Below are 26697 nucleotides of genomic sequence, written 5' to 3' on the forward strand. Positions count from 1 at the left end.
CGCCAACCCTTGGACGTGGCGTTGTGGCAGGGGGAGGGGGGGTGCCGGCAAAGAACACTGGCAGGCTGGTGGTGGAATAAGAGGCCCAAGGATAGAGGGAGCCGGTCTGCTCTAATAAAAATAGCGTTTTTATAATGTCTTGACCGGTGTGTTTGTCAAAAGGGGATGACTTCAAGCTGGCGAGGAGGTCTAGGAATAGAAACTGGCTGGCAGGGAAGAAGCCCGGCTTGCCGGCTGCAGGAGAGAAGGCATTTCGTTTGTGCAGGAGGAAAGGAAAGGGCAAGGAGGGTCTCTTCCAGCCCCTACAGGAGTCTGTGTCCTGTCCCAGGGTGGGTTCTAAGAGTGGGACAGCAGCTCACAGGTTCCATGCTCTCTCAGCTTCCTCCTCACTCCTTACAACCCACAGCCCACCACTGAGCTTTGCTGCAAAACACAGATCTCTGTGGTTCCCCTCATCACAAACCTGCCGAGGCTGGCGAGTCAGGGGGCAGAGGCACTTTGAGGGGCCGGGTGGCAGTACCCACCCAAACAAGACCAAACAGAACCCTACATAGCTTCGATCTACTCAGACCCAGCCTTTTCACTCCTTGGAAGCCTCTGGAAAGACACAGGTGCCTAAGGATGAACGTACAAAATGCTAACGCCCTCTCACTGGAAAATGGCTAAATAACCCATAACAAGTTAAAAAAAAAAAAAAAAAGACCTAGGTTTATTTGTAACACCAAGGATGGATCTCCAAGACATAGTTCAGGAAGGATAGTTACAAGTTACAAAAGCACATCGCCGAACAGCACATTCATTATGACACCATTTTGTTAAAATACATACACTCCCCAAATACGACATATATTTTACAGATACGCTTGGGTATATGGAGGCACAGAGAAAGGTCTGGAAGGATGCATGCATGCCAAGCTCCTGACAACAGTTACAACAGAGGGGTAGGCTGGGATTAGGGAGGGGATGGGAATTGGCAAAAGGGCTTTTAGCCCTGTCTAGAAGCTTAAAAATAATTTTCTTAAGGAAGTTGTTTTCATGTATTATTTGCATAACTAATGACCTCCACCCATCCTACTTCCCTTCTCAAAAAAGAAAAAAAAAGGGGTGCCTAGGTGGCTCAGTCAGTTAAGGCCTCTGGCTCTGGATTTTGGCTCAGGTCATGATCTCCAGGTCAAAAGATCCAGCCCTGCTGGTCGGCTCCATGCTGAGCGTGGAGGCTGCTTAAGATTCTTTCTCTCCCTCTATGCCTCCCCCCGCCGCCAGCCCCCCCACCCCATGCTTGCTCTCTCAAAAAAAAAAAAAAAAAAAAATCAATGGTTTCACTTTCATGAAGCTTGACGTGGCTTTCCCTTTGAATTCTAGATTTTCATATCCAGTTGCCTGCTCGAGGTCTTGACAGGTTTTAAGCTGAATTCCTGGTCTTCCCTCTAAAAGCTGCTCCCACTCCTTCCCATTTCAGGAATTAACCAATCTTTGTTTTCTTGTTGCTCAGACAGAACCTTAAAAGCCCTTCTTGACTCCTCTCTTTCTCTCCCACCCATAGCCAATCCAACAACAAATCCACATGGCTCTCCCTTCACCATGCTCAGGACCCAGTACCTTCTCTGCACCGCCGCCGCCGCCACCGCCGCCCCCAATCCCAGCCACCATCACCTCCATGGGGATTCTGCTGGAGCCCCCAGCGATCTCCTGCTTCTGCCCCTGCCCCAAAGTCTACTCACCGCCACACACAGCCGCAGAGCACATGCTGTTAAAATCTGTTTGGTTCTGGCCCTTTCCTGCTCAAAATGCTCCTGTGGTTCCCTCCTCACTCAGATGAAAGCCCAAGTCCTCCTAAACAGCCACAGGGCCTCCATGACCCAGCCTTTCCCCGTGTCCTTGCCTCCCACCCCCCTGTCCCTCATCCCCCCTAACACAGCCACATAGCTTCCATTCTCGGGACTCTTGTCCCAGCTCTCTCCCCCTCTTCCTTTAGTCTCTGCTCCCTTCTCCCTCCCTTCTCAGGGAGGCCATCCTGAGGACCCCAACCCCCTTCCCTGCTCTATTTTTTTTTCTCTGACACTCTTCACATTTCACTTATTCATTTGCCCAGGGTCTGCCTCTAACCACCAGGACACGAGCTCCGCGAGGGTGTGGATTTGTGTGTTTCTTCACTGCAGAATCGACAAGACCCAGGACAGTGCCTGGGACACAGCAGACACTTGACACGTATTGGCTAAGTCCATGTATGAATGAGCAAAGTTTTCTCTGTGGGGTCCCCGTCACCCCCTTTGCTCCCAGTACGTATTCTTTGCTTCTATCACAACAAACTACTTGCTGGTCCCTCAAACTCCTGTATATGTGCATGTGTTTGCACCGGTTCTTTTTCGCCTGTTACCCCAATCCTCCTACCCATTCATTGTTCCAGCTTCAATGTCATTTCCTCCTTGAAACCCTGGCCAACCCATGTTCCCCTCGCTATCCTGTTGGCTCAGTTACAGGCTTTCTCCTCGGACTCCTGTACTTTCTCCTTGTTCCAGAGTTGATAAACTGCTAACCATTTATAGAATCGATTACTCTATGCTGGCCACATAGTGTTTACACGTATTATCTCACTGAATCATTATAACAACCGATAAAGTAGGTATCTGTCTAATCTCCACTTTACAGTTACGAAAACTGAGGCACAGAGAGTCACCAGTTAAAAAGTGAAACCCCTGGAATTTGAATCGAGCTTTATTGGACTCCAAAGTCTGTGGTTATACCCTTAAGTATCAGGTCCTTCCACAAAGCTGTGAGTTCTGTAATGGCATCTGCTGAGTCCCTAAAAAAGGCAAACCAGCCAGCCAAAGATCTCAGAGCCCAGGGCTGGAGCTGGACCATGGTGATGACACAAGGTGGTCCTTGAGCTCTGTGGCCTGAGACACTGGTCAGTCCTTACCGCCCTCATCATTGAAGCCGACCTGGGACAATGTGGCCCAGTGTACGGAGCATGTCGTATTGACATGAACTTGAGCATCAGACAAAACCACGATCAAGTCCTGGTCCCTCTACTTACAGGCTGTGTCACTTTGGGTCTCTCTTTCATTTGTAAAATGCGCAGGGGGACTCTGGACATCGGCCTGTCCCATGGCCACAGGTTACAGCACTGAGACTCCCACAGGCCATGTCCAGACAGTACGACCCTGCCACTCACTGCACATGCCTAGACCAGGAGCAGGCCCCTGACCCAGGCAGCGCTGCTAATCCTGGGGAACTGGGACTGACAGGCTCAGGGAAGATCTGGCAGCTCTCTTAAAAGGAGCAAAGTGAACTCCGGTGTTGCTTGTGGGACTACTTTTTGCAAGGCGAACTGAGAAAGAGAGAAAGCTCGTTTGTAACCAAGTGAGAAGAATGACAGATGCTGACAGACATAAAGATAAGAGCCACTGAGAGAGGGTTTTCTGGGACCCTAGAAGGTCGCAGGCTCTGGTTCATCATTCTTGACACCCTGCCCTTGGCTTCTGTGAGGTGCCCACACAGCAGAGTCTTTTTTTTTTTAAAGATTTTATCCATTTATTTGACAGAGAGACACAGCGAGAGAGGGAACACAAGCAGGGGGAGCGGGAGAGGGAGAAGCAGGCTTCCTACTGAGCAGGGAGCCCAATGCGGGGCCCGATCCCAGGACCCTGGGATCATGACCTGAGCCTAAGGCAGACGCTTAACAACTGAGCCACCCAGGTGTCCCCCCCCCCTTTTTTTTTTAAGATTTATTTATTTCCCAGAGAGAGCGAGCGAGTGTTGCGGGGGGTGGAGATAGAGGAAGAGGGAAAGAAAGAATCCTCAAGCAGACTCCCCACTGAGCACAGAGTCCGACTCGGGGCTCGATCCTAGGACACTGAGATCGTGACCTGAACAGAAATCAAGGGTCGGCCACCCAGCTGACTGAGCCACCGAGGCGCCCCCACACTGCAGAGTCTTTTTTTTTTTAAGATTTTATTTATTTATTTGAGAGGGAAAGAGAGAGAGAGTGCAAGCGAGAGCACAAGAGCAGGGGGAGGGAGAAGCAGGCTTCCCGCTGAGCAGGGAGCCCCATGTGGGGCTCAATCCCAAGATGCTGGGATCATGACCTGAACCAAAGGCAGACGCTTATCCAACTGAGCCACCCAGGTGTCCCTACACTGCAGAGTCTTTTAATGAAGTAATATAGTCCTTCTTCTGTTAAAGCTAGATTGAAGGGTTTTTTTGTTTTTAAATGGAGTCCTAGGTAATGTAAATACTTACCCTGCAGACTTGTTATAAGAAACAAAAGTAATATATGAAAAGCGCTTACCTCAGTGCCTGGCCGGTGGCAAACAAGACCGGGTACGTGGTTGCTAATAATATTATTATAATCAAGCCACAAGGACATACGATTACAGGAACTGGACAAATTAATCAACTTTGCGCAGTCATCTAAATTACTCTTCCCCTGAAGGGTGGCATGCCATGGGGTTTTGTCCTTGGTCCTATCCCAAGCTATCATTTTATCAATGGCTAGATCTGGCCGCTGAAGGCTGCTTATGCAGTCTGCAGATGACATTCAGATGGGAGGAACACGGAATAAGCTGGATGACGGAATCTGCGTTCAGATCAATTTCTACAGGCTAGAGATGGATCGAGAACAGCTTGATAGAGTGCATCACGGCCAAGGTAAAGTCCTGTACAAGGAGAGGAACGGGGAGAGAAGTCTGGCTGGAGGCAAGTTCATGAGACAAAGACGGAGCTTCTCGCTAATGTGCTCGGTATGAGCTAACAGGGTGGTGTGGTTGCCAGAAACTACCACCACCACAGCACACGCTATGTGTTAGAAATTCATCAGAATAAGAGGAAGGGAAACAACATGTTTGGGCACCTACTGTGTGCCGGGCCCCACGTTAAACTCTTGATGTACTGTTTTAGTTTAGTCTCATGAACCTGGGAGGTGGGTATTATGATCATTAATCCCATTCGACAGGTGGGGAGGCGGAGGCTTAGAGAAGTGAATGGACTTGACCAATGGAGTAGAGAGCAGAGTTAGTATCTGAACCCAGTTCTTATTAGGAAGTGCACGCCATCTCTATATTCTATGTGGATCGGTTCATAGTTGGAATGTTCGGTTTGGTTCCAACATAGTGTATTTTTAGAGAAAGATGAACTTGTTCAGATGAAGGTGACCAGGAAGGTGAAAGCTGTAACAAGAAGTCACCTTGAGGTTGAATCGAGTTGGGAAGACCGAGGGCAAGTACACACATCAGCCTCTCCTGCCCAAGCCCACAGAAATGCCCCCATTTAAAGACCATAAGAGCATGGGAAAATAAGGAGGGGTCCTTCTGGCAGATTAAAAATGTCGAGATATTCCTAAGAAAGGGATGGCAGACAGAACTGGATTAATGAAAAGAAACACGGGCCAAATCAGAAGCTAGGAAAGCCTGGTATAAAAGGGGAAGGGAGTCGTGAGCTGTTCCAAACCAGGAGGCGACACATTCTCCGGGAAGAAGAGAGGGACTGAAGTCGGAGTTCAAGGACAGGGATTGCAAACTCCTGTGCGGGCACTAACAGGTAGCTCTTTGGTCCACCTAGCTTGGAGGATCTGTGACTGTGGGTCTCTGGGATAGAAAAGCAGGACATATCCAGAAGGAAAAGGAAGATCCTGTGCTCAGAAGACAAACTCTTAGCACCACACTTCTTGTAGCAAGTTCCGCACCTCTGACTTGATCACTGGCAGCTAAAAAGAAATGCATCCAGGGGCACCTGGGTGGCTCAGTCAGTTGAGCGTCTGACTCTTGATTTTGGCTCAGGTCATGATCTTAGGATTGTGAGATTGAAGCCCTGCATCAGGCTCTGCGCTCAGCATGGAGTCTGCTTGAGATTCTCTCTCTCCCTCTGTCCCTCCCCCACAGCTCGCTCACTCTCAAAAAAAAAAAAGAACTGCATCCACAGAGAAGAAAACAGGAGCTCACAGAACACAGAAGAAGCACATATTCACAAATCACCAAACGTTCCAGGAAAACTCACGCCATGAAAGAGAGGGGCCAACTCAATTAACAGAAGAACCAACAACCAAAGCCTAGGGATAATGATGCAAATAGAGACGTTTTAAGTATATTTAATATTCTTAGAGGGATAAAGGGGGACACTGTCTCCATCAGACAAGAATAACCTAGAATGGAGAAGAATTAATTAGAAATCATGAGTGAAAGATTTAATCATCAAAATAAAAAGATCAAAAGACAGTGAAGAGCAACCTAGATACAGATACAGAGAAAATCACTCAGCTGGAAGATCAGGGAGAGGCATTTACCCAAAACGCAGGATTGAGGACAAAGAATACTGGCAAAAGCATAAAAGGCTGTTAATACCCACTATTGGTAAGGTTGCAGGCATTCTCAAATATTTTTGGTAGGAATGTGAATTAGGTTTTTCTTATGAGGGTATTTCCAGATTTCTTGCCACTGGAGCCAAACAAATCTCTGCTGTTAAGCCAAGGGTTAGCCAATTACAGCCTATAGGCCAATCTGGCCTGTCACCTATCATTGTAAATAAAGTTTTATCGGAACACAGCCACGCCCCTTCATCTGCATATTGAATATGGCTGCCTTTGGGTTACAATGACAGAGCTGGGTAGTTGTGCCAGGGACAGTGTAGCTTATGAGGCCCAAAACACGTATTATCTGACCTTTTACAGAAAAAGCTTCCTGACCCCTAATTCAAGCCATTATTAGTTGGGTTTTCTGTTACGTGCAGCCAAATACCTCCCAATGGAAACAATGAATAGAATTGTACAAATAGAATGAGGTCTAGAAAGATGAACATTCCACTGAGAGCTGGTTATTTCCAGGGAGAAGAATGAGATTGGGGTAAATTTCAAGGGGAATTTTTATTCAATGCCTAAAGTTGTAATTTTTTAAATGACAACAATGAACTCAAATTATTTTGCAATTTAATTTTTGTAATAAAAGAACAACTGAATGTCTATACCACAGCGATAAAGAACAAACTACTGATAACTTAAAGACAGATGAATCTCACAAATATGTGTTTTTTTTTTTTTAAGATTTATTTTAGAGAGAGAGAGAGAGCAGGGGGAGGAACAGATAGAGAGAGAATATTAAGCAGACTCTGTACTGAGCACAGAGCCCAACGTGGGGCTCAATCTCAAGACCCTGAGATCATGACATGAGCCAAAACCAAGAGTAGGACATTTAACCCACTGCGCCACCCGGGCACCCCTCTCACAAATATGTTTAAAAGAAAACTGGGGCACCTGGGTGGCTCAGTTGGTTAAGCATCTGCATTTGGCGCAGGTCATGATCCCAGAGTCCTGGGATCGAGTCCCACATTGGGTTCCCTGCTCAGCAGGGAGTCTGCTTCTCCCTCTCCCTATGCCCTTACCCGCCTCCCCGCTCGTGCATGCTCTCTCTCTCTCAAATAAATAAATAAAATCTTAAAAAAAAAAAGAAAACCAAAAAGACATAAATAAGTATTTACTCTGTGATTCCATTTATATGAAGTTAAATACAGGCAAAACTTACTTAAAATCATGACCTGAGCCACAATCAAGAATCGGTTGCTTAACTGACGGAGCCACCCAGGCGCCCTGGAAGGTAGGCATTTCTAATTGTCCCACAGCATGATCCTAATCCTGACATATGGGTAGTTGTGCACAAAAAAAGCCAGAAGGAAACATGAAAGCAAGTGAGCATCATGATCTAGGTGGTAGGATAATGACAGACTGGTGTACCTTTCCATATTTTCTAATTTCTCAACAGTCAGCATCCATTAGTTCTGGAATCAGAAAGAGATGAAAAATGTCTAATGTGGGCCCCAGCCAGGTGGATGCCTGCAGGTGTGGATGGACCAGCCCCACGTCCGGCGCTCTCCATGCTGGTGGCACAGCTGGACAGGACGCCCCGGGGGGGACACACACCTGAACAGCACGTGCAGCTCTGGTTCCAACTACTTCACACGCACTGTTCTCTACTTCTCTCAACAACCCCATATGGAGGTACACCACTTCCACTGCCATTCTGCAGATGGGGAAACCGAGGCATAGAAATATATAATGGAAGCATATAACTTGCCAAGGGCCACACAGCTAGAGCCAGGATGCAAGCGCCGACAGTCTGGGCTAGACCCCTGCCCTGTCCTTGACCACCCTAGCCATTCCATCTCTCTTGTGCCAACCATCTTCCAGGGCATCAACAAAGTATGAGCAACCCAAAGAATATCTTTTTGAAAGCACTTAGGTTTCTATATCAGAAAAAGAAACAGAAAGGAAGTGGAGGACTTCAATGAATTTCCTTATATTTGCTTCACAGTTTTGTGCTGAATCATATAGTGGGGGCAGGGAGGGGCACATACTCTCTTCATCGGCCTCGGGTTGGAATCCAGTGGTCATTAACTACACTTGGAGATGCAGGGAGTGAGTATCAGACCATCTCGGCTTGGCATGATCTGGCTGTCATTGCCCCTGCCTCCCTATTCACCTGCCCAGTCCTGTGGTCCCAAGAGGATGGATGTGGTCCTCCGGGGTAATTCTGAACCGGCAGTAGGGTCCATGGGGAGAAGAGGGAAAGTGGCCTCTAGGAGAGCCAGTCGGTGACCTGAGTGGGGCTGGGCTTCATGTGTTCATCTCTCTCTACCTCACTGAGTCCTCAGACTGGGGAGGAAGGACCGAAGACGCCCATTTAACAGATCAAGAAACTGATCCTGGCTCTTGGGGCTTTGCTTCCAAGATGGCCAAGGAAAGGCCGCACCACGCGCAGCCTATTTGCTATGCCAACAGCACCCAGTGCGTGCCCCTGGACAAGGACATTAAGAAATCTGTCATTCGCAACAGAGCAGAGGCCACAGCCATCAGGGACACTTCCAAAGTGAGTGTTTTGGGCGCCTACGTGCTTCCCACTTCCCACGGTGTGCACAACGTGGGGAATATCGGTGCGGCCCCGTGCTCGCTGTGGGGACTGGTCAGCTTGCCTCCTTGCTGGGAGGCCGGGGCCCTCACTTGCAAGATGAGGATAATGTGGCTCACCTCACGGGGTCCCGTGAGGATTTGACAACTGCACTATTGTCAGCCTCACCATCCCCACTGCAAGGTGGCCGTGTGCTGGACGGCTGTTGCCCTCTGCCTGCTCACTGTCTACCCTGCCCCCCCTTCTTCTGGGAACAGGATCCTGATTCTTTGGACAAACACCCCTTCCTCAGCATGTGCTTCACATGGGGTCCACCCCCTCCCCAGCCCCGTCCCCGGGGTGCCATAAAACCCTGGGCTGGCCCTAGGTCTCAAACTGCTCTTTGGCTGCAGTTGCTGAGAGAATTATAATAATGACAGGGAGTAAAGGACAGGAAGAAGCACCTGTCCCTTTCTCAGGGCTTACCACATGCCAGGCACTGCTCAGAGCATCCCTGATGACGTGATGAGGTGGGCGCCGCTAGCATCCCCATTCTACATATGAAGAAACTGAGGCCCACGGGCAGATACACACTTGGTAAGTGAAGAGCTTGGATTCAACCCCAGGGCTTCTGGCTCCAGCACCTGTGCCTCCCCCCCGATGTGTCCTCCCGCCTCTATGCAGTGAGCCTGGGGCGGCTGGCGGCCAGCTTGCTCCGGGATGGAACAGCCTGCTGGGGGGGCGGGGGCTGTCATGGACGAGTCTAGAGGGACGGAAGGAGAGCGCCTGCATCCAGCCACGCCTGGTGTGGTCCACCCCTGAACTTTTCAGCTAGGGGAGGCAACGCATTCCCTTTCTGGCTGAAGCTGGTTTGGGGAGGGCTCCCGTTGCCTGAACAGAATCTGAGAGACAGCCTGTGAACCCTAAGGAAGCAGACATCACACAACCAATGGCTCTTATCAGACCTGGGGGACACAGAGGAAATGGAGGCCCAGCGAGGGGACAGTAAGTGTGCCCACAGTCAGCCGTTGTGGCTGGAGCCCACGTGGCCTGGCACTGTCATGGCCTCTGTCCTGTTCTTCCAGAAGTGTCCACAGACTGAAGGGAGAGTTCTCGCGCTCTCATGGGCCCTTTCCCCCCAGCAGACAGGCCTTTCAAAAGGCATTCGCAGGAAGCTCCTTCTCTTAACACAGTATCATTCTCGTTTCTAACCACATTCTGTATTCTACAAAGTGAATTTGGGGGTGGGGAGGGAGAGGGAGACACTTTCAAGGCAATTTCATGCCTCAGATCTAGAAATAGAGAAAACTTTGATGAAGCTCTGGTGAAGGGCACATTGTTTATCCAAAACAGACCTGGGAAAGGGAAGCTGTCAACATTATCTCCTTCTGGTCACAAATTGCGGCTCTTTGATGGGTTTTTCCTAGAGTTTAATCTTGTGCTGAAAGCTAAGCTGATACCAGGAAGGTTTCCGACGCGTCAATCTCCTTCCTGGCATTTTATCAGAAATTGATTCTCTTTGCTTTCCGACGCTCGCGTCTTGGCCCTGCTGTCAAACGTGGGTTATGGACACCGTGTCTGTGGACACGTCTCCTGGGCTCCCGGCCTGACTGCGGGGGTCTCAGAGTAGGCTGGCCATCTGGTGCAATGAGTTTCCATCGCCCCAAGGGGGTGAGGAACACCGGCCCAATTGTGGCCTGTTTTTCCATGGCAAGGCCTCTCATCCACCTCTGACTCTGAAGGGATTAGCCTTCTAAACAGGTGACTTTGCCCCTGCCAGTCCTAAATTATAGCACACATTTACTGAGCTCCTAGTAGGTGCCAGGCACCCTTGCAAGCACTTTACACATATGAAATCACTGAATTCTTCCCACGACCGTCTGAGGCAGGCTCTCTACGATCCCTACTCTTTAGAAGAAGAGGTCGAGTTGCAGGCAGGACAGGCAACTGGCCTGAGTGATGGGGGGTAGGCTAGGAATCCAGGCTGTTTGCTTCCAGCGTTCCCAGGCTCCACTACTTTGCTAAGTGGCTTCAAACCCCGCCACGTGACTTGTTTGCCCTGGAGCGATCAGAGGTTGTCAGTGTCACGAGGGGCCCCCCCGCTCCAAATTCTCAGAGCTGCAGAGACCAAGACCTCAAGGGGCCGAAAGACTGACAATCATAACTTCGCAACTGGGAATGCACTTGGTAATTGGATGGAAAATGGATTTAGTCCTTCTCTGCCCAGAAACATGAACTAAAAAGCTTTCATTACGGGAAAAGTGGATTTAGAATGTCAGGTATCATATCAGACAGGCTCTTGTAATATAGAACTATCAGCCTGCACTGTCTCCCCACCCCTTCTTCTTCTTCTTTTTTTTTTTTTGGTTATTTTTTAAATTTTTATTTTTTTACTTAAAAAAATTTTTTTTTTTAATTTTTAAACAAAGGGATTGAGATCTGTAAATATGGAAAGGCCAGCACCCCATTCCCCAGTAGGCTGAAGTGGCAAGAAGGCTGGGATCTGAAATGAGGAAGGCAAAGGGTCTGTTCACTGCATGACAGTAGAGCTGAAACTTACAAGTCACCAGTCCCACTGGTGCTCCTGCAACCAGCCAAGCAAGGTGCTCTGAGCCAAGGGCCCAGGGAAAGACGGCTTTTAGAAATCGAGGTGCTAGACGTGCCTCCAAATCCTTCTCAGGACAGCTGCCCTGCTCCTACTCCCTTTCTAGTGGACTAGAGAGCATACAGGGGCGGCCACTGAATGGTCCTGGTGTGGGCAGCCACACTCCAATGTGGCCAGCATGCTACAAGGTGGCCTGGAACAAAAGCTCTGCCTCTCTCATGCTGTTGGGAGACAAAATGGAAATGTCCGTTTTTAAAAAAGCTCATACCCTTTGTGCTAGTCATCCCACTTTGGAATTTAACCTTTGGCTACTCCGTGCGTGCACACAAAGACGTCTGCTCTAGGGTATTCTTTAAAGTGTGCTTATGGTAGCAAATTCTCTTAACAGCCTAGAGAGTTGTCAACCACGAACGGTAACATATCTATGGGCGGGTCCACCCTCCCTTACATGCATTTATTTGGTATCAAAACCTGATCTGAACTGACATGAAACTTACAGCCTTTGTCTATCCTACTTAGTATGAATATTCATACTTCCCTGCAGGTATGTTAATGTGTTTGATTATAGGGTGTTGTCCCAGGCCATAGTGGGACAGGATTACTTTCTAAATTCTAAAACAGTGAAACACATTTGGCCCCAAAAGGTTTCAAAGAAAGGACCGTGTTTCTGTGCATTCACAGTAGAGCACTATGCAGCCATAAAGAGGAATGGATGAGATCTGTGCACATGTTCTGCTATGGAATGCTCTCCAAGACATGTTATTAAGTGAAAAAAAAAAAAAAATCCAAGAAAAAAGCATCATGTGTCGCTGTGCTATCACGGGGACAGAGAAGGACAGATAAGCTCTGCACAGTTGCATGTCTATGGAAGATTTCTCGAAGGACACACAAGCCATTGCTTACTGTGGTTGCTTCTTGGGAGGGCATCTGGGGCGCTGATATCACGAGCACTGTGTCCCCTAAATACCCTTTGGTATCGGCTACCAGGTCAATCAGACTCTCTTTCTGCGTCTGAACTGGGAGAAGGAAGGGGAGGGAAGAGCAGGACAATGACGAGGTGCATAGACCAGAAAGGAGTGGTGGCATGTCCGTGATGGTACAGAGAGGGTCATCCGGCTTCCCCCATCCCTGGAGGCAGCTGGAATCCTGGACTCCCTCCTTCGCTGTGTTCTCCTGAAATCCGGTTCCTCTTGGGTGTGGCAAAGATGGAAGGAGTCTCCAGTCTTTGCACTGAAAGGCTTTGCTTAATAGCAGGAAGTGCTCATGTGCACGCGCGTGTGCACGTGCGCTTGGGGACGCGTGCTTGTACGTGCATGCAAAGGGAAAGCTTAACGTTTTCTAGGTGGTTGAGTTAAATGACTTTTGCAGTCCTTTACAAAGTGAGCTCAGCAGATGAGCGTGCTGTTAAGAGCATTTTTCAGAATCTCCGATCAGCTGCAGAAGAAGGCAATCTATTATCACAGGAGCCTCTCAGACTGGTTCAGAGTAGGGGTGCTGGATCTAGCCTGCCTGGGGCCCACCTGCCTGGGGACACACAGCCAGGAGACTGGAAGGATGGAATCAGCCCAAAGTCCAGCTGGAGTAAGGGAGACCCCTTCAGTAAGAAGTACAACTGTGCGCCTTCTCTGTCCAAGGACATGAATACCTCTCTGTTAAATATTAGACATGCTAAGAAATGATTAAAATAATGTAACAACTAACATTTATGGAATGCTTACTACGGGTCTGGCACTGTGCAGAGTCACTTTAACACATTATTGCCTAGTAAACAAAAATCTCAAAAGGCGGCGAGAGGGGTCAAAAGAATCGTCCAAGGTCATATGACCGGGATCTGAGGCAGAAGGAGTACACTGTGGGTACTAATTCAGTGTCTTGGGGCCCCACAGTGCCATGGGCGATAGGATGGACGCTGGCGGGCTGATGAATAAAGATTTTTTTCCACCTTTGTGGTTTTCTTTTTTACTTTTTTAAACACTGTGTGATAAATTTACTTCCTAATGATTTTTGAGTAAACTACAATGACCACAATTTCAAAATCATTAATAATTCATGACCAAGGGCCATAAACACTATATAATCTCCACAGGCAGAAACAATGAATACTTGTTAGAGACAAGGCCGAGAATATTTTTACCAGCTAAGCGGAAAGTACCGGCTCAAGCTAACCATCAGACACATGTTTCAGAAAGGACTGTAGCCCTTCCAAAGCCTCGGTTAGGCTGCCTCTTGCGGGGAGCCTGCTCTCCCTCCTGCGGCCCCTGCTAGGGGTTCATCTGTGTCTGTGGGAGGCTTGAGAACTGGGGTGCCCCGGAGCCACGCAGGCATGCAGTCCTCAGGGAAGGACCTGAGCTGAGAGCCAGGGGTTACTTAATACGGACCAGGCAGTGGCTCTCACCTGTGGCTCAGGCGGGGTGGGCGGGGGGGGGAGGTTATAAAATTTGGAAGCCTGGGTCCCACCCCCCTGAGATTCTGATATAACTGGTTTGGAAAAAGGCCTAAACTCTGGGGTATTTAAAAAGCTCCAGGGTGATTCTAATGTGCAGCAATGTTGTGACCACTGACACAAAGCCCTCGGCAAGGGGCCTGCCACAATGTGGTTGCTGACACCTGTCTGCTACCGAGCAGGTGTGTGTGGAGGGCAAAGATGGCAGAGTGGAGGGCCCCCAAACACCAGCCATTGCCCAGTGTTGCCTTATGGGAATAAGGCTCTGCTGTCATTCTCCATTTTATCAACGAAGCCAGAAGTGTGCGTTTTTTATGTGAAAATTGTAAATGTGGACAGCTAATTTTTGAAAAATGGAATAGGGTCTGGGCCAAATAAAACACATCTTTGGGCTGAATTTGGCCTGGCGAGCTCACTGCGAACAGCCTCCCCTCCTCCCTTTGCCATGCTGGCCCATGACCACACAGAGAATGACACAGTCCCGACCCAGGAAGGAAACAGCCCATTCACCTGCCCCGATGTGAGCAGGCCCGTGTCACCTCACCACCGAAACAACATGACGCACTTGTCTGCCTGTTCCAACCAGCTTGTCTCCTTGCCTTTCATAGTGACAGAGTCTGATCTCTACCTGGCATTCTGTGTGAGGCACAGAGTATCAGGAGTGCAGATTTCACAGGTGATGGGGGAGGGGGGGAACGTGGAAGGAGGAAGTGGGCAGGAAAAGCATGTTCTAATAGATCAAGACGAGCATCCTGGCACCTTGCTAGTCGTTTCTTTCTCTTGTTTCTCTAACCAAACAAAAGCCCTGTTTTTTTTTTTTTTTTTTTTTAAAGATTTTATTTATTTATTTGACAGAGAGAAACACAGCGAGAGAGGGAACACAAGCAGGGGGAGTGGGAGAGGGAGAAGCAGGCTCCCCGCCGAGCAGAGAGCCCGATGTGGGGCTCAATCCCAGGACCCTGGGATCATGACCTAAGCCGAAGGCAGACGCTTAACGACTGAGCCACCCAGGCGCCCCCAAAAGCCCTGTTAAGAGAGTCAGCACCCTCTTTTTCAGAAAAGGCCTGAAACCATTTTAAATATCTTTCAGGGTAAAACTTAAGATATTGTGATAAACATCTCACTTTGCAGAAGAAGAGTGATCTGAAATGCTCTCGGGCAACTGGCATGATGGGAGTAGCCAGGAAAGCAGCAATTAGGGAACCCTGTTGCCAAGGAGAAAGAGAGAGGGGGAAACGAGCAACTCAACTAGTTACCTGCTGCCCTGCTTTGTCGATTCCCAGCAAATCTCTTAAGGTGGATAAATGTGATGATGTTACTCTGTGACCAAAAGCCTTGGTTAGGTTGAAACAGTTCGTTCCTGGCTTTGGGTGGGGGGGGGGGGCTGGTCCCCACCCTAGGTCACTTCACTGAGGGGGGCTGGGAGCCTGCGGGCCTGTGTCACTCCTGTTCCGGCTCTTCTACCCTCCAAGTCCCTGCAAGGACTTTGTGGGAGATACGTGCACCTGCTCCTGCTTCCAGAAAAATGTTCCTACAGGAAGGAGTGACAGAATCCACCCTGGTTCAGTTTCTAGAATGCCCACCAGGGCTGACATTTAGATGTTTTCAGCAGCACCAAAGTCCCAGCCCTCATCCCAGGTAGGTTGCTTAAATAAGAAGGAAACCCACGCCGGCTGTTCTGGCTACAGCTGAGGAAGGAGACAAGAGGGGACAGGATGACAGCCACTGCAAAGCACCCACGGCCCTTTGTGGTCCAACCCCAACCTGCTTCAGTTGGCTGAGGGTGAGGCCAACTCGGAGGATGCAGCATGTAAGTGCTGATGAATTTCAGGATTGGTGGATACTTGTGATGAGCCTCATGCCTTCACACCCTTGTACCCCTACACCCATCTGTGGCTACATAAGACTCAAATTCAAACTCCTGTGAGCTTGAGACTTGATCCAAGGGCCCTGCGGTAACCTCTGGGTCCTTGCTTCCACTTTGTACCCTCCAGCTCAGTAATCTTGCAACCTTCCTTACTCATGTCTGACTTTGACCATGCTTTTTAACTTGGCCCGAAAATCTGCTGCTCATTCTTTAAGAGGCAGCCTGCATATCAGCTTTTCCGCATGCCTTTCTAGAGACCACTGGCAGAGTCAGGTAAGCCCTCTTCTGTATTGAAATTCCACTCTCTTTGTCCTTCTCACATGGCATTATAATGACCCCGCTGCACATCCCTTCCATCTATAGTGCGCACACCGTGAGATCAGGGTTGTGTCTCTCTCATCCCTTCTGCCGGGCACAGAGCAGGTGGGCTCAGTGTGGCAGGTCTCAAGAATGGCCACAGTATTTGTAGCTTTCCCATGCAGAGGTGAGGCCTATTTCCCCACCCCTTCAATCTGGCCTGACCTTGTGACTTGCTTTAAAGAAAACCAAGTTGGCAGAAGGGACACCATGCTGGTTCTGAGCCCAGGGCTCAAGAGGTGCTGCAGCTTCCACTCTTCGTGCTCTTGACCCCCTGAACCCCCAGAAGAACAAAGCTGGCTGGCTTGCTGGTGGATGAGAAAGCACTGAAAGAGAGCCGAAGCACACTACTGGTACTCAGCCATCCCCAAGGTGACACAGTGCTCACTGCAAAGGCAGAAGTGAGTCCAGCTGAAATCAACAGAACTGCCGAGCCCAAACTGTCGACCCACAGAATCATGAACTAAATGCACCGTTGTTGTGTGACATCCCTGAAATGTGGGTTTCATTTGTTACACAAAGTTAACTGATACACTTCGTAAGAGATTGTTACTACCAGTGACACTTTGATTGAGAACTCGAGGTGCCAACTATCCTTTGGTCCAGGATTCAAGCTGGAGACTCCGAAACAAGTAGGAGATCCAGGAATACTTATTCACCAGCAGGCTCCCTTCAAACAGAGTTGCCTCCCACCCACCCTCACCAGTGACACATTTACCTCCTTTTTCTCCCGTGAGCATGACCGGCCTCTGTCAGCCTTTCGCAGAGTCTGACCTGTAGCAGTTCAAAAGCAGAACCAGAGATTAAGGCTATTTTAAAACAGCTAGTTTATCACCGCGAAAGCTTTTTATTTGCAAACTGAATAGACGGGACCAATCATAATCAAATGATTTTTTTTTTTAAAGATTTTATTTATTTATTCATGAGAGACAGAGAGAGAGAGAGAGAGGCAGAGGGAGAAGCAGGCTCCCAAGGAGCAGGGAATCCGACGCGGGACTTGATCCCAGGACTCTGAGATCATGACCTGAGCTGAAGGCAGACGCTTAACCATCTGAGCCACCCAGGCGCCCCCATAATCAAATGATTTTAAGAAAATGTAGCCTATTATTATAGTGGGAAAATGGCATACTCTTGAAAGAGACCAACGAAAAGGAAATGGTAATTCACACACTCACGTTATTTGACTGTAATGAACAAAGCCTCAGCTCCTTAATCTGGAACATTATCTGCACTCTGCAAGGGCCGACGGTAGATTTCCCAGTCGAATTACATTTTTATTAAATTGTTTGGAATTATATAAAATGCCTTCCACAAAAATGCCTTCCACTGTGCGCATACACATAACCTTTGATGAGTGCATACCAATGTGCTTCAGCAAACCCCCAAACTCACCACCGAGGTGATGGTACAGATGTGAATTAGCAGTAATCACCCACATTTCCCATATAACGGGCAATTTCAGAGAGAATGTTGAGTTTCTTAGAAAACCGAAGACTAGCATTTGAAAGTATGCATAAATTCAACAGCTCAACATCATAAGGTTTAAATACGCTGTTCCAAATGCACTTTTCACAACTTTTATGGAAGTGTCCATTTCAAAAGGATTTCTTGGTGGAAAATTAATGGATTGCCTTTAAATGGGAATGCCATAAAATGGGAACCTCTGTGCATTGTCCATGTGTCTTCCAAATTATCCAGCTTTACTCTCAGGTGGCTATGTGTGAGAAAATCAGTACCACATGTCCCATTAGCCAAGAATACTCCAAAGCAGGAGCAAAAAGACAGCGATGACTTATTGAGAGGCAAGAAGTAGGGACTGAGTCTCAGAGGAAAGATGTTTGTCTCTGGATGTGGCCACTTCCAGTAGGTCTACACAGGTGTGGGGGGTGGGGGACCTCATAGCCGGTGATGAAGCGCAAGTCACTCTTTCCAAGAAAGTGAGAATAAGGGGAAGAGCGAAGGTCCGAAGATGAACCTCTGGCAATGGCCAGAATTTGGGGCCAATATTAATAAAGAATTTGGAAAAGAGGCAGCTGGAGAATTTATAGGAGACCCTGGATTATACAATAACATGGTATGGTAGACGTCGTTTGGGTTATCTGCTCAGCTCATAAGGACACCCTAAACTGCCTCCTTCTATCTCTCTCTCCTCCCTGTCCTCAGAGGGGAGCTCCAAGACGATATAGGACCCCAACCTCAGTATGGTGCACTGGGATAGACGCCTGACCCTACCGCAGTCAGTCAGAATCCCAGCTCCAGGAATTTGAAATTGGTTTGGATAGACAAAGAAGAAAGAGGGCCGGAGCAGGGCTATCTCCATGTACGAACTTTGACGCAGTCAGAAGCCACCTGCCTCGGGGGACAGACCACCAGAGAATGCCAAGGCAGAACGAAGTGATCTGAAACTGACTACATGCCTGCCCTTGTGTTCCACAGACACTCACTTAACTGAGTACCACTGAGGTGCTGGATGCCAACAGTGGGGGGAGGCTGTGTGTGTGTGCGCGGATGGGGGATATATGAAAACGCTCTGTACTTCCTACTCAACTTTGCTATGGACCTAAAATTGCTCTAAAACATAAGGTTTATTCATTTCAAAAATTAAGAAAAAGGCCCAGAATTAAGGATCAGGGGATCTGGGTTTTTGGGCCCATTTTATCCCAACCTCCTGACCCCTGATTCTCTGGAGGGAGGAACCAGCGTGGACAGCTCCCAGAAACCTTTGACCGCCCCTGCACTAGCTGTCAGTCGAGGGACTCACTATGGAGAGGATGACATGCCAGGTCGTAGGCTACGCAGGGCAGAGCCGAGAGCCAGGAGATTGGCCTAGAGCTGGAAGGGGACAGGGAGGGCTGGAGACCAGGGGTCAGACCAGAGTGTTCTACCAGCAGAAGCCAAGTGTTGAGGCAAGTTAAGATGCCAGCAGGGAAATAGGCCCAGAACAAAGCCAGGGAGCAGAAAGGAAGCAGAGCTAGTCCAGGGGCAAGCACGGCAGTCCCCAGGGTCTGGCTGCAGCCCTTCTAGTGTTGGGCAGACACACGCTTAGGGACCTGGTCCAGTGGACAGCGGACCAGTTACGGGATCTTGGATAAGTCACAGGATCCCACAGGATCCTTCTGGGCCATGTTTTCTTCCCCTTTCTTTTTTTTTTTAAATTTTAAATGAGAGGCTGAATCACCTCTGGGGTTGCTTTTCATCTCTAAAATTCTGTTCCACCAATAGAGAACAGTAAGAAAAACATTAAGGTGGGCCATAAAAGTAACACATTAATACAAAGAACACAGAACTTAACTACTGAAATTTGAAAGCAAATCTCTCTACTGGAGTTCATTAGAAGCTGCTTATTCATTAAATTGGAAAATAATTTGCTTATTTTCCAATGAAGATAATTCGCTCTAATTATGTACACTTGTAATCTAACGCCCCGTCCTCACACCACTGAGCCCCTCTCTCCTCTGGGCAGCTCCACGTGGAGGCTGCTCCTTCTTGCCAAGGACAGAAAGAACGAGATTACACTGGACCTGTCTACTGCACTCAGCATCTCTAAGTATCTTCTTACTTATATCTCGTTGTATTCTCACGACACTCAGGAAGGGAGGTGGAAGATGGTGACACTAATATCAATAGATGCTGCTTGCAAAATTGAGGGGGTGTTCCCCTGCATTTTGCAAGGTGACCTGTCAGTTTCAGCCATGAGACGATAAATAAGGCCAAATGTAAATGATACATGTGTAACTCACATTATAAAACAGACGTGTGCCTGGGAAACAGGAAAAAAAAACAAAAACGAAAAAGACATGAATGCATATATTCTCCCACTTAGGACATCAGAGATTTTATCCACGCTTTGGATTCATTTTTGATGGTTAGAAGATTCTGACACTTTGGTTTTACTTTGCTCTAGATGCAGATCATAATATTCAGAGCTACCATTCAGAAGGGAGGTGCGTCTTCCTTGGATGTCAGCTTCTGAAACCACCAGGCAAGGGAAAATCAGCATCAGAATGACCCTTAAAAGAGCCGTAAGCCTCCTGTGAAGTACAGTCCACAGGACACAGCCTTTTCTATCCATTGCTGTAGTCTACTGCACGTGTGAAATATTTGGTGCATATAGATATGTACGGTACATGATAAAAATACATATGCATAATATCGTTTTGCAGTATTTCTAACTAAATTATTCACATGGTAATTACTCCCTCTGTTTTTCCTATAGGGTAGAAGGAGAGTGGGAGGGAGGAGGGTGAGAACCGGGCACCAAGTTCATGACCCTGAAATCATGACCTGAGCCAAAGGCAGACACTTAACCTACTGAGCCACCCAGGTGCCCCTGAGAGTAAATATTTTTTAGTACAGGCTGTAAGTGCATAAAATCATAAAGTCTCTGGTGCAACTACTCGACTCTGCCATTGTGGTGCGAGAGCAGCGCTAGACTGTATGTAAACAAATGGGTGCCGCTGTGTTCCAATAAAACTTTATTCACAAACACAGGCGGCAGGCTGGGGTTCGCTCCCAGGCTGTAGTCTGCTGACTCTTGCTCTAGATGGACAGTACTATCCCGTTGGTACCAACCAAGGAAGAAATGAGAAACAAACTTTGAGGGGATGAATGAGCTGCTTTTTCGAGGTCACAAAAATGTAGCTTGTAAGTGATAGGGTGTTCCTAATGACTATCGTCACTAACATCCTCACCATCACAATCATATTAATCTTTGTTATTACCATGTGAGCTCACCTTAAGTCAGGTTTACTCTGTGCCAGGCACTGAGCTCCAGGCTAAGTCCATGAATCAACCCATTTACTCCTCTCAGCTACCCAAGAAATATTATCCTGCTTGTCAGATGTGGTCACTGAGACCCAAAGAGGTTAGGAGGCTTGCCCCAAATTACCCAGCTAGTGAGTTGAGGAGCCTTGATCTGGATCTGAGCAGTCTGACTCGGGAGCTTGCACTCCTAACCACCGGACCACACTGCTCCTCAGTCAGGGCATTAAAGACAAGTACAGAACACAAGAATAGACCGGGGAGGGAGTCTGATGTAAGCAATTCTTTCTGTGATGCAGCTTCATAATGTACTTTGGGTTCCTAGAGCAATTAGTAAGGGGGTTAGATGAAAATGATTTCCCAACGAACAAAGAAGACGGCGTTGCCAGCCAGCCGGGTAAATGCCGTAAGATGCCAAAAATGGTAAGGCAGGCTTAGCATTAGACACTCACTCCCGTCTACTCAGGTGAAATGCTCAGCCTTGGCAGGAAGGGTTGGGCTTTAGAGAATAAATCCAGTGGAAATCCTGCAGGCAGAGAGGGCCCATGTAGGGACCTCCCCACCACAAAGGAGCTTTGAACAAAGAACTTGTTTCTCTCCACTGGGGTGATGGTACCGCCATGAGGTTACAAAAATGAGCTTATTTCTTCCATTGTCCAAATAGGACTTATGTTGCTCTCATTTTATATATCTATGGAATTTAATTTAAATGACAAATATCCCACTGAAATACCACTTAATCTCACTAATCGGACTGCCAAAAATCCGAGGTTTGACAACATACTGTTGGCAAGAGCTAGGAAGCCGGCACTTTTGAGCACTGGTGGGGGGGGGGGGTAGTGGAGAACAACATAGTCCCTTTCGAAGGTATTTTGACAATATCCTGAAAAGCACAAGTGCATTTTCCTTTTGGGCTAGGAATAATACTTCCAAGGATCCACCACAAAGAATTACCTCCACAAAGAGGAAACGGATGTACAAAGGTATTCACTGTAACAAAACCTGCAATAGCAAATGTTGCAAATGACCCATAAGTCTATCAGTAGGGACTGGTTGAGTAAATACAGCAAATCCACACAATGGTACAGAATACTGTGAAACTGGAAAAAAGAATAGGCGAGCTCCTTATATGTAAGATAGTCATGTTACTTAAAAAAAATCAACAGGCAGAAAGTGTATGTACTATGCCATCTTTTCTCCAAGAAAAAGGAAAATAAGAATAAATACTCACGTTGGTTCTATTTGTATAAAGAACCACCCAGAGCTACGTGTACAAGGACAACAAATCACTGTTCCTTTTTATATGTTTTTATTTTTGAATGATGTATCTGGACCTATCTCCTTTTGAAAAAATGAAAAGAAACTTAAAATACTAAATGGCCAAAAGGCAGATTCAAATTTTTAAAAAAATACAATGGGAAATGCTGTAGACTGTTCCCATCAGGGAACCCAAGAAGGGGTAGTCTGCTGGAGGGAAATGGAGTAGCCTCTGGGAACCTTAGCACCCCAAAGCTTGCCGGAAAGACAACACGGTATTTTAGGAGCACAAACTGTCTTCTTTTAAGAGATCGATCTGTAATGAGTGAGAGAGAAGAATGAAATGATGACAAAATAGGGTTTCTGGAAATTGGAACAATGGTTTCCTGGCTAAGCCAATTCGCTATTGGCAACCTGCTCCTTTATTTAAGGGCAAAGTTTTTATGAAATGGCCAGACAAGATGAGAAAGGAAAAAGGAAGGAAGAGCAAGGAAAGGAAAACTGGGACCTGTGCAGACGGGCTGTCTGGAAATCGTGGTTTCCTCGTGCTTACTGAGCACCTACCCCGACAGCTTCTTCCCCAGGTGACAGCTCTCGGGCCCCCCTGTCATGCACAACAACAAAGCCATGTGGCTCAGAGAAGTAACCTGCCCAAGGTCAGAGCGGGGAAGGGGAAGAACTGGGTTCACAGTCAGTCTGGCTGCTAACCCAGTGTTCACTTCCCTGCTGCCTGCCAGCACCCCCTCGTGTCAAGTCCAGGAATGGGAGCACCCCAACCCCACTGTCTGTACTACCCCACCCCCACAGGCCTTTAGCCCCATCCCAGCTTCCTGGACACCCCCCTACAGCCTTTGCAAAGACACCTGTGGCAGAGTAAGGTGGCAGGGTGGGGACGGAGCAGCGTGGGGAGCACCTGCCCAGCCCAAGGGGAATCGCTGTTTGGTTTTGTTGTTATCGTTCTGTTTTTTGAGAGAGAGAGAGAGTGCGCCAGAGCTGGGGGGCAGAGGGAGAGGGAGAGAGAGAGAGAATCTTAAGCAGGCTCCACACCCAGCACGGAGCCAGAAGCGGGGCTTGATCTCACGACCCCGAGAACATGACCCCAGCCAAAACCAAGACGGACGCTTAACCAACTGAGCCACCCAGGTGGCCCCGGGGAATCGCTATTAGGCTCCAGCTGCCAGTTTCCGTGCAGGAATGTGGGCCCAGTCTCATCAGATCGGATTTTTCCAGAGAAGTCCAGTATTAGGAGAAAGTTTCTAAGTTTTAAATATTGACAAGTAACTAAAAAAATTTTTTTAAAGCTCTATACAGATCCAACAAAGCAGGCTTCTAGATTCTAACCTAATAGGTAACGAGGCAGAAGGCTGGAGAATCTCCCATTATTTACCTCGATGCCATGGACCATTTTTGCAGGGGAGCGGGGAGAGCTCTTTAAGGAAATCTCATCATAATAACAGAAATCTGTTAGACAAAAAGCGTGACTGTTTGGAAGACAGGTAAACAGGGGCTCTGCGACACACTTTCCGATTCCTTCCAAATCCCCATGTGCACCTCCAGGCTGGTTCTGAGGACTTTAAGTCACACTCTCTCTTCTGAAAGCCCGAAACAATATCCCTGTCAGTCTTCCTTTGCATTTTCTGTGTAACTCAAATTCCCGGGGCCCACTTGACTGCCAAATTACCTGAGATAAACAAGTCATGCTAAGCTCCTCTTTTCCTTTCCAAACCCAAACAGCAGCTGCCAGCCAGAAATGGTTGTTTATAACCTGCACACTGTTACACGCATTTGCTTGTGCACTTCTAAAAATGCTTACCCATGCATTCTTTGGCGGCCTTCATAATTACATGAGAGCCTGGGGACAATGCTGTGCAGTGGCAGAGAGGGTAGGCTGTGGGTCAGCCTGTCTGGCTCAGCTTCTCAGTACCTGTTTGGAACCCCTGATAGTGCGATTCCATTTCGGTCTATTGTTGGCGTTAAGATGGTACGTGTGAAATGCTTAGAATGGTGCCCTGCACATAGTAGGTGCTTAGCAGTAAGTAGTTCACTCCCCCACAAATGGCTGACTATATGTTTACGGATCTCAGTGAGTTCTGTCGGACTCTGGTTCCCAAACATATCCCGAATCTGTCCCTTCCTCCCCATCACCCCTCTGCGAGGCCCATGATCATTGCAGAGCCACCTGGTTGGACTCCTGCCTCCGTTATTGCTGGGCTTTTCCCATGGTAGCCAACTAAAAATGAGACTGTATCCCTTGCCTGCTTGACCCTCCAGTGCGTTTCCTCTGCATGGTTCTTTCTCTGCTGGCGCATGCTCACACCCACACCACCCACCCCTGCAGCCCGCCAGTCTTTCCTCAGCTCCTTGGATTCACGATTCCTTCCTTCTCCGGGTCCTTTGCTCTCATGGTCCTCTCCTGTTGGCTCCTTCTTATCAATCAGATCTCAGCCGGAAGGGACTTCCTTCCTCAGAGAGGACTAGCCCACCATCCTCCCTACTTTTTATCCTCTGCACAGCCCGTCTGATCTTTTTCTTGTTAGTGTGGTTGTGGTCTGTCTCCCCCCATCCCCTTCCAATATGGCCACTGTTTGGCTTTTTTTAATCACTGAATTTCCCATACCTGGAACAGTGCCTGGAATGGAATGGACATCAGTAGACATATCCGGAATCTGTGAATGAATGAATGAATGAATGACCAAAATTTTGAATGGACAACGCTGGGAGGACAGGAGGCATGAGTATGAACTGCTATAAAGAGTTCATCTTCTGTGGTATATATACAATGGAATATTATGCAGCCATCAAAAGGAATGAGATCTTGCCATTTGCAACGACGTGGATGGAACTGGAGGGTATTATGCTGAGCGAAATAAGTCAAACAGAGAAAGACATGTATCATATGACCTCACTGATATGAGGAATTCTTAATCTCAGGAAACAAACTGAGGGTTGCTGGAGTGGGGGGTGGGGTGGGAGGGATGGGGTGACTGGGTGATGGACACTGGGGAGGGTATGTGCTCTGGTAAGCGCTGTGAATTGTGCAAGACTGTTGAATCTCAGATCTGTACCTCTGAAACAAATAATGCAATATATGTTAAGAAAGAAAAAAGAAGAAGAATGTAGCAGGAGGGGAAGAATGAAGGGGGGAAATCGGAGGGGGAGACGAACCATGAGAGACGATGGACTCTGAAAAACAAACTGAGGGTTCTAGAGGGGAGGGGGGTGGGAGGATGGGTGAGCCTGGTGATGGGTATTGAGGAGGGCACGTTCGGCATGGAGCACTGGGTGTTATGCACAAACAATGAATCATGGAACACTATATCTAAAACTAATGATGTAATGTATGGGGATTAACATAACAATAAAAAAATTAAAAAAAAAAAGAGTTCATCTTCTCTCACAATGTATTTTCCTGACCCTATCCCCCTGCTTTTTCTCAGATGGTGAAATGAAATATGACAAAGTGAGTTTAATACACCACTGGAGATAATTGGAAAATATTGATTTTTTTTCATTTGAAACAGTAAAGATAAGAAAATGCCACATTTCTGTAATCTAATCAGTGGCTTATGTGACAGCATGCTTCCCAGGCTAAAATGTACTTTGGTCGACCTCTGTATCCATCATACAAGTTCCCAAACTCATTCCAACTACACAGGCCAACCCAGGCCCCCCATTGACTACAAGTGGGGACACTGCGTTTGTGAATCTATGTGAACTTGTGTGTATGTATCCAAATTAAAGTGTCTTTTGAGTATTTGCATTCCACTCCTCCCTTCCCCCCACAATGAGCTGCCAAGTAGTCCTGGAAAACACAGGAAATGATGCATGAGCTCCCCTGGAATCCTAAAGAAAAAAGATACGTTCCTTCCTCTGACAGCTAATTTTTACTGAGAGCCTATTAAGTGCTGGGCACCATTTTAAAGGCTTTAAATAGATGGATTCATTTGATTCTCATAGCAGCCCTATGAGGAAGTCCTACTATTAATCTCCATTTTATAATTTCAGAGTCCAGGCACTGAGAGATGAAGGAACGAACCCCCCCCCCCCGCCACCCGAGGTCATGCGGCCTCAGAACTGGAGCCCCCTGGGTAGGTGTCTACAAGCTCTGCTTCTTCCTCTCCTCCCCAGATGAGGAAGGCTCACCTCGTGAGCACCAACTCGAACACAGGGAGAGCAGGAGAGCAAGTCTAATCCTCTGCCCTGGTTTTTCAGGGTTGCCGTTTGCAGGCTTAAAATAAAATCTCCATCACAAATCAGGCAAGAGACAGGACTTCCCACTACAAGGGCTCATTAGGAGGTTGGAGGGGGGCGGGGCACTGGATAGAAATGGATCTGGGCCTGTTCTCCCACCTCTGTAGGCACGTTAACTCCCCAGGCCGCGGCCCCAACATCTGATAAATGACAGCGGTCAGACCAGATCGGAAGTTACTCACTGGCTGAATCCAGCCCACAGATTTGTTGGGTTATTTGTTGGGTCTCCATAATGTTTAAAAAAAAAAAGAAAAAAAAAATTCTTTTCAGCCAACATTTACAGCTT

At 47.8% G+C, this 26697-nt stretch overlaps 1 protein-coding gene across 3 annotated transcripts in view; it reads right to left on the bottom strand.

The window, feature by feature from the left end:
* KATNIP (katanin interacting protein) overlaps window positions 1-26697 on the bottom strand; it is a 179141-nt gene that overhangs the window by 144543 nt on the left and 7901 nt on the right. Inside the window, exons 1-2 of one of the 3 annotated variants that reach the window (XM_036066218.2) lie at window positions 24778-24821; window positions 16861-16916 (exon numbers count right to left, since the gene is read on the bottom strand). The exons of 1 other annotated variant lie outside the window; for it this stretch is intronic. In XM_036066218.2, the coding sequence (XP_035922111.2) occupies window positions 16861-16916; window positions 24778-24817 (96 nt within the window). In that variant the 5' untranslated portion in view covers window positions 24818-24821. Of the gene's footprint in view, window positions 1-16860; window positions 16917-24777; window positions 24822-26697 lie in introns of those variants that run through there. One more of the 3 variants, XM_036066239.2, reaches the window with a different exon arrangement.

The sequence above is a fragment of the Halichoerus grypus genome, chromosome 6, assembly GCF_964656455.1.
Source record: "Halichoerus grypus chromosome 6, mHalGry1.hap1.1, whole genome shotgun sequence".
Taxonomy (NCBI): Eukaryota; Metazoa; Chordata; class Mammalia; order Carnivora; family Phocidae; genus Halichoerus; species Halichoerus grypus.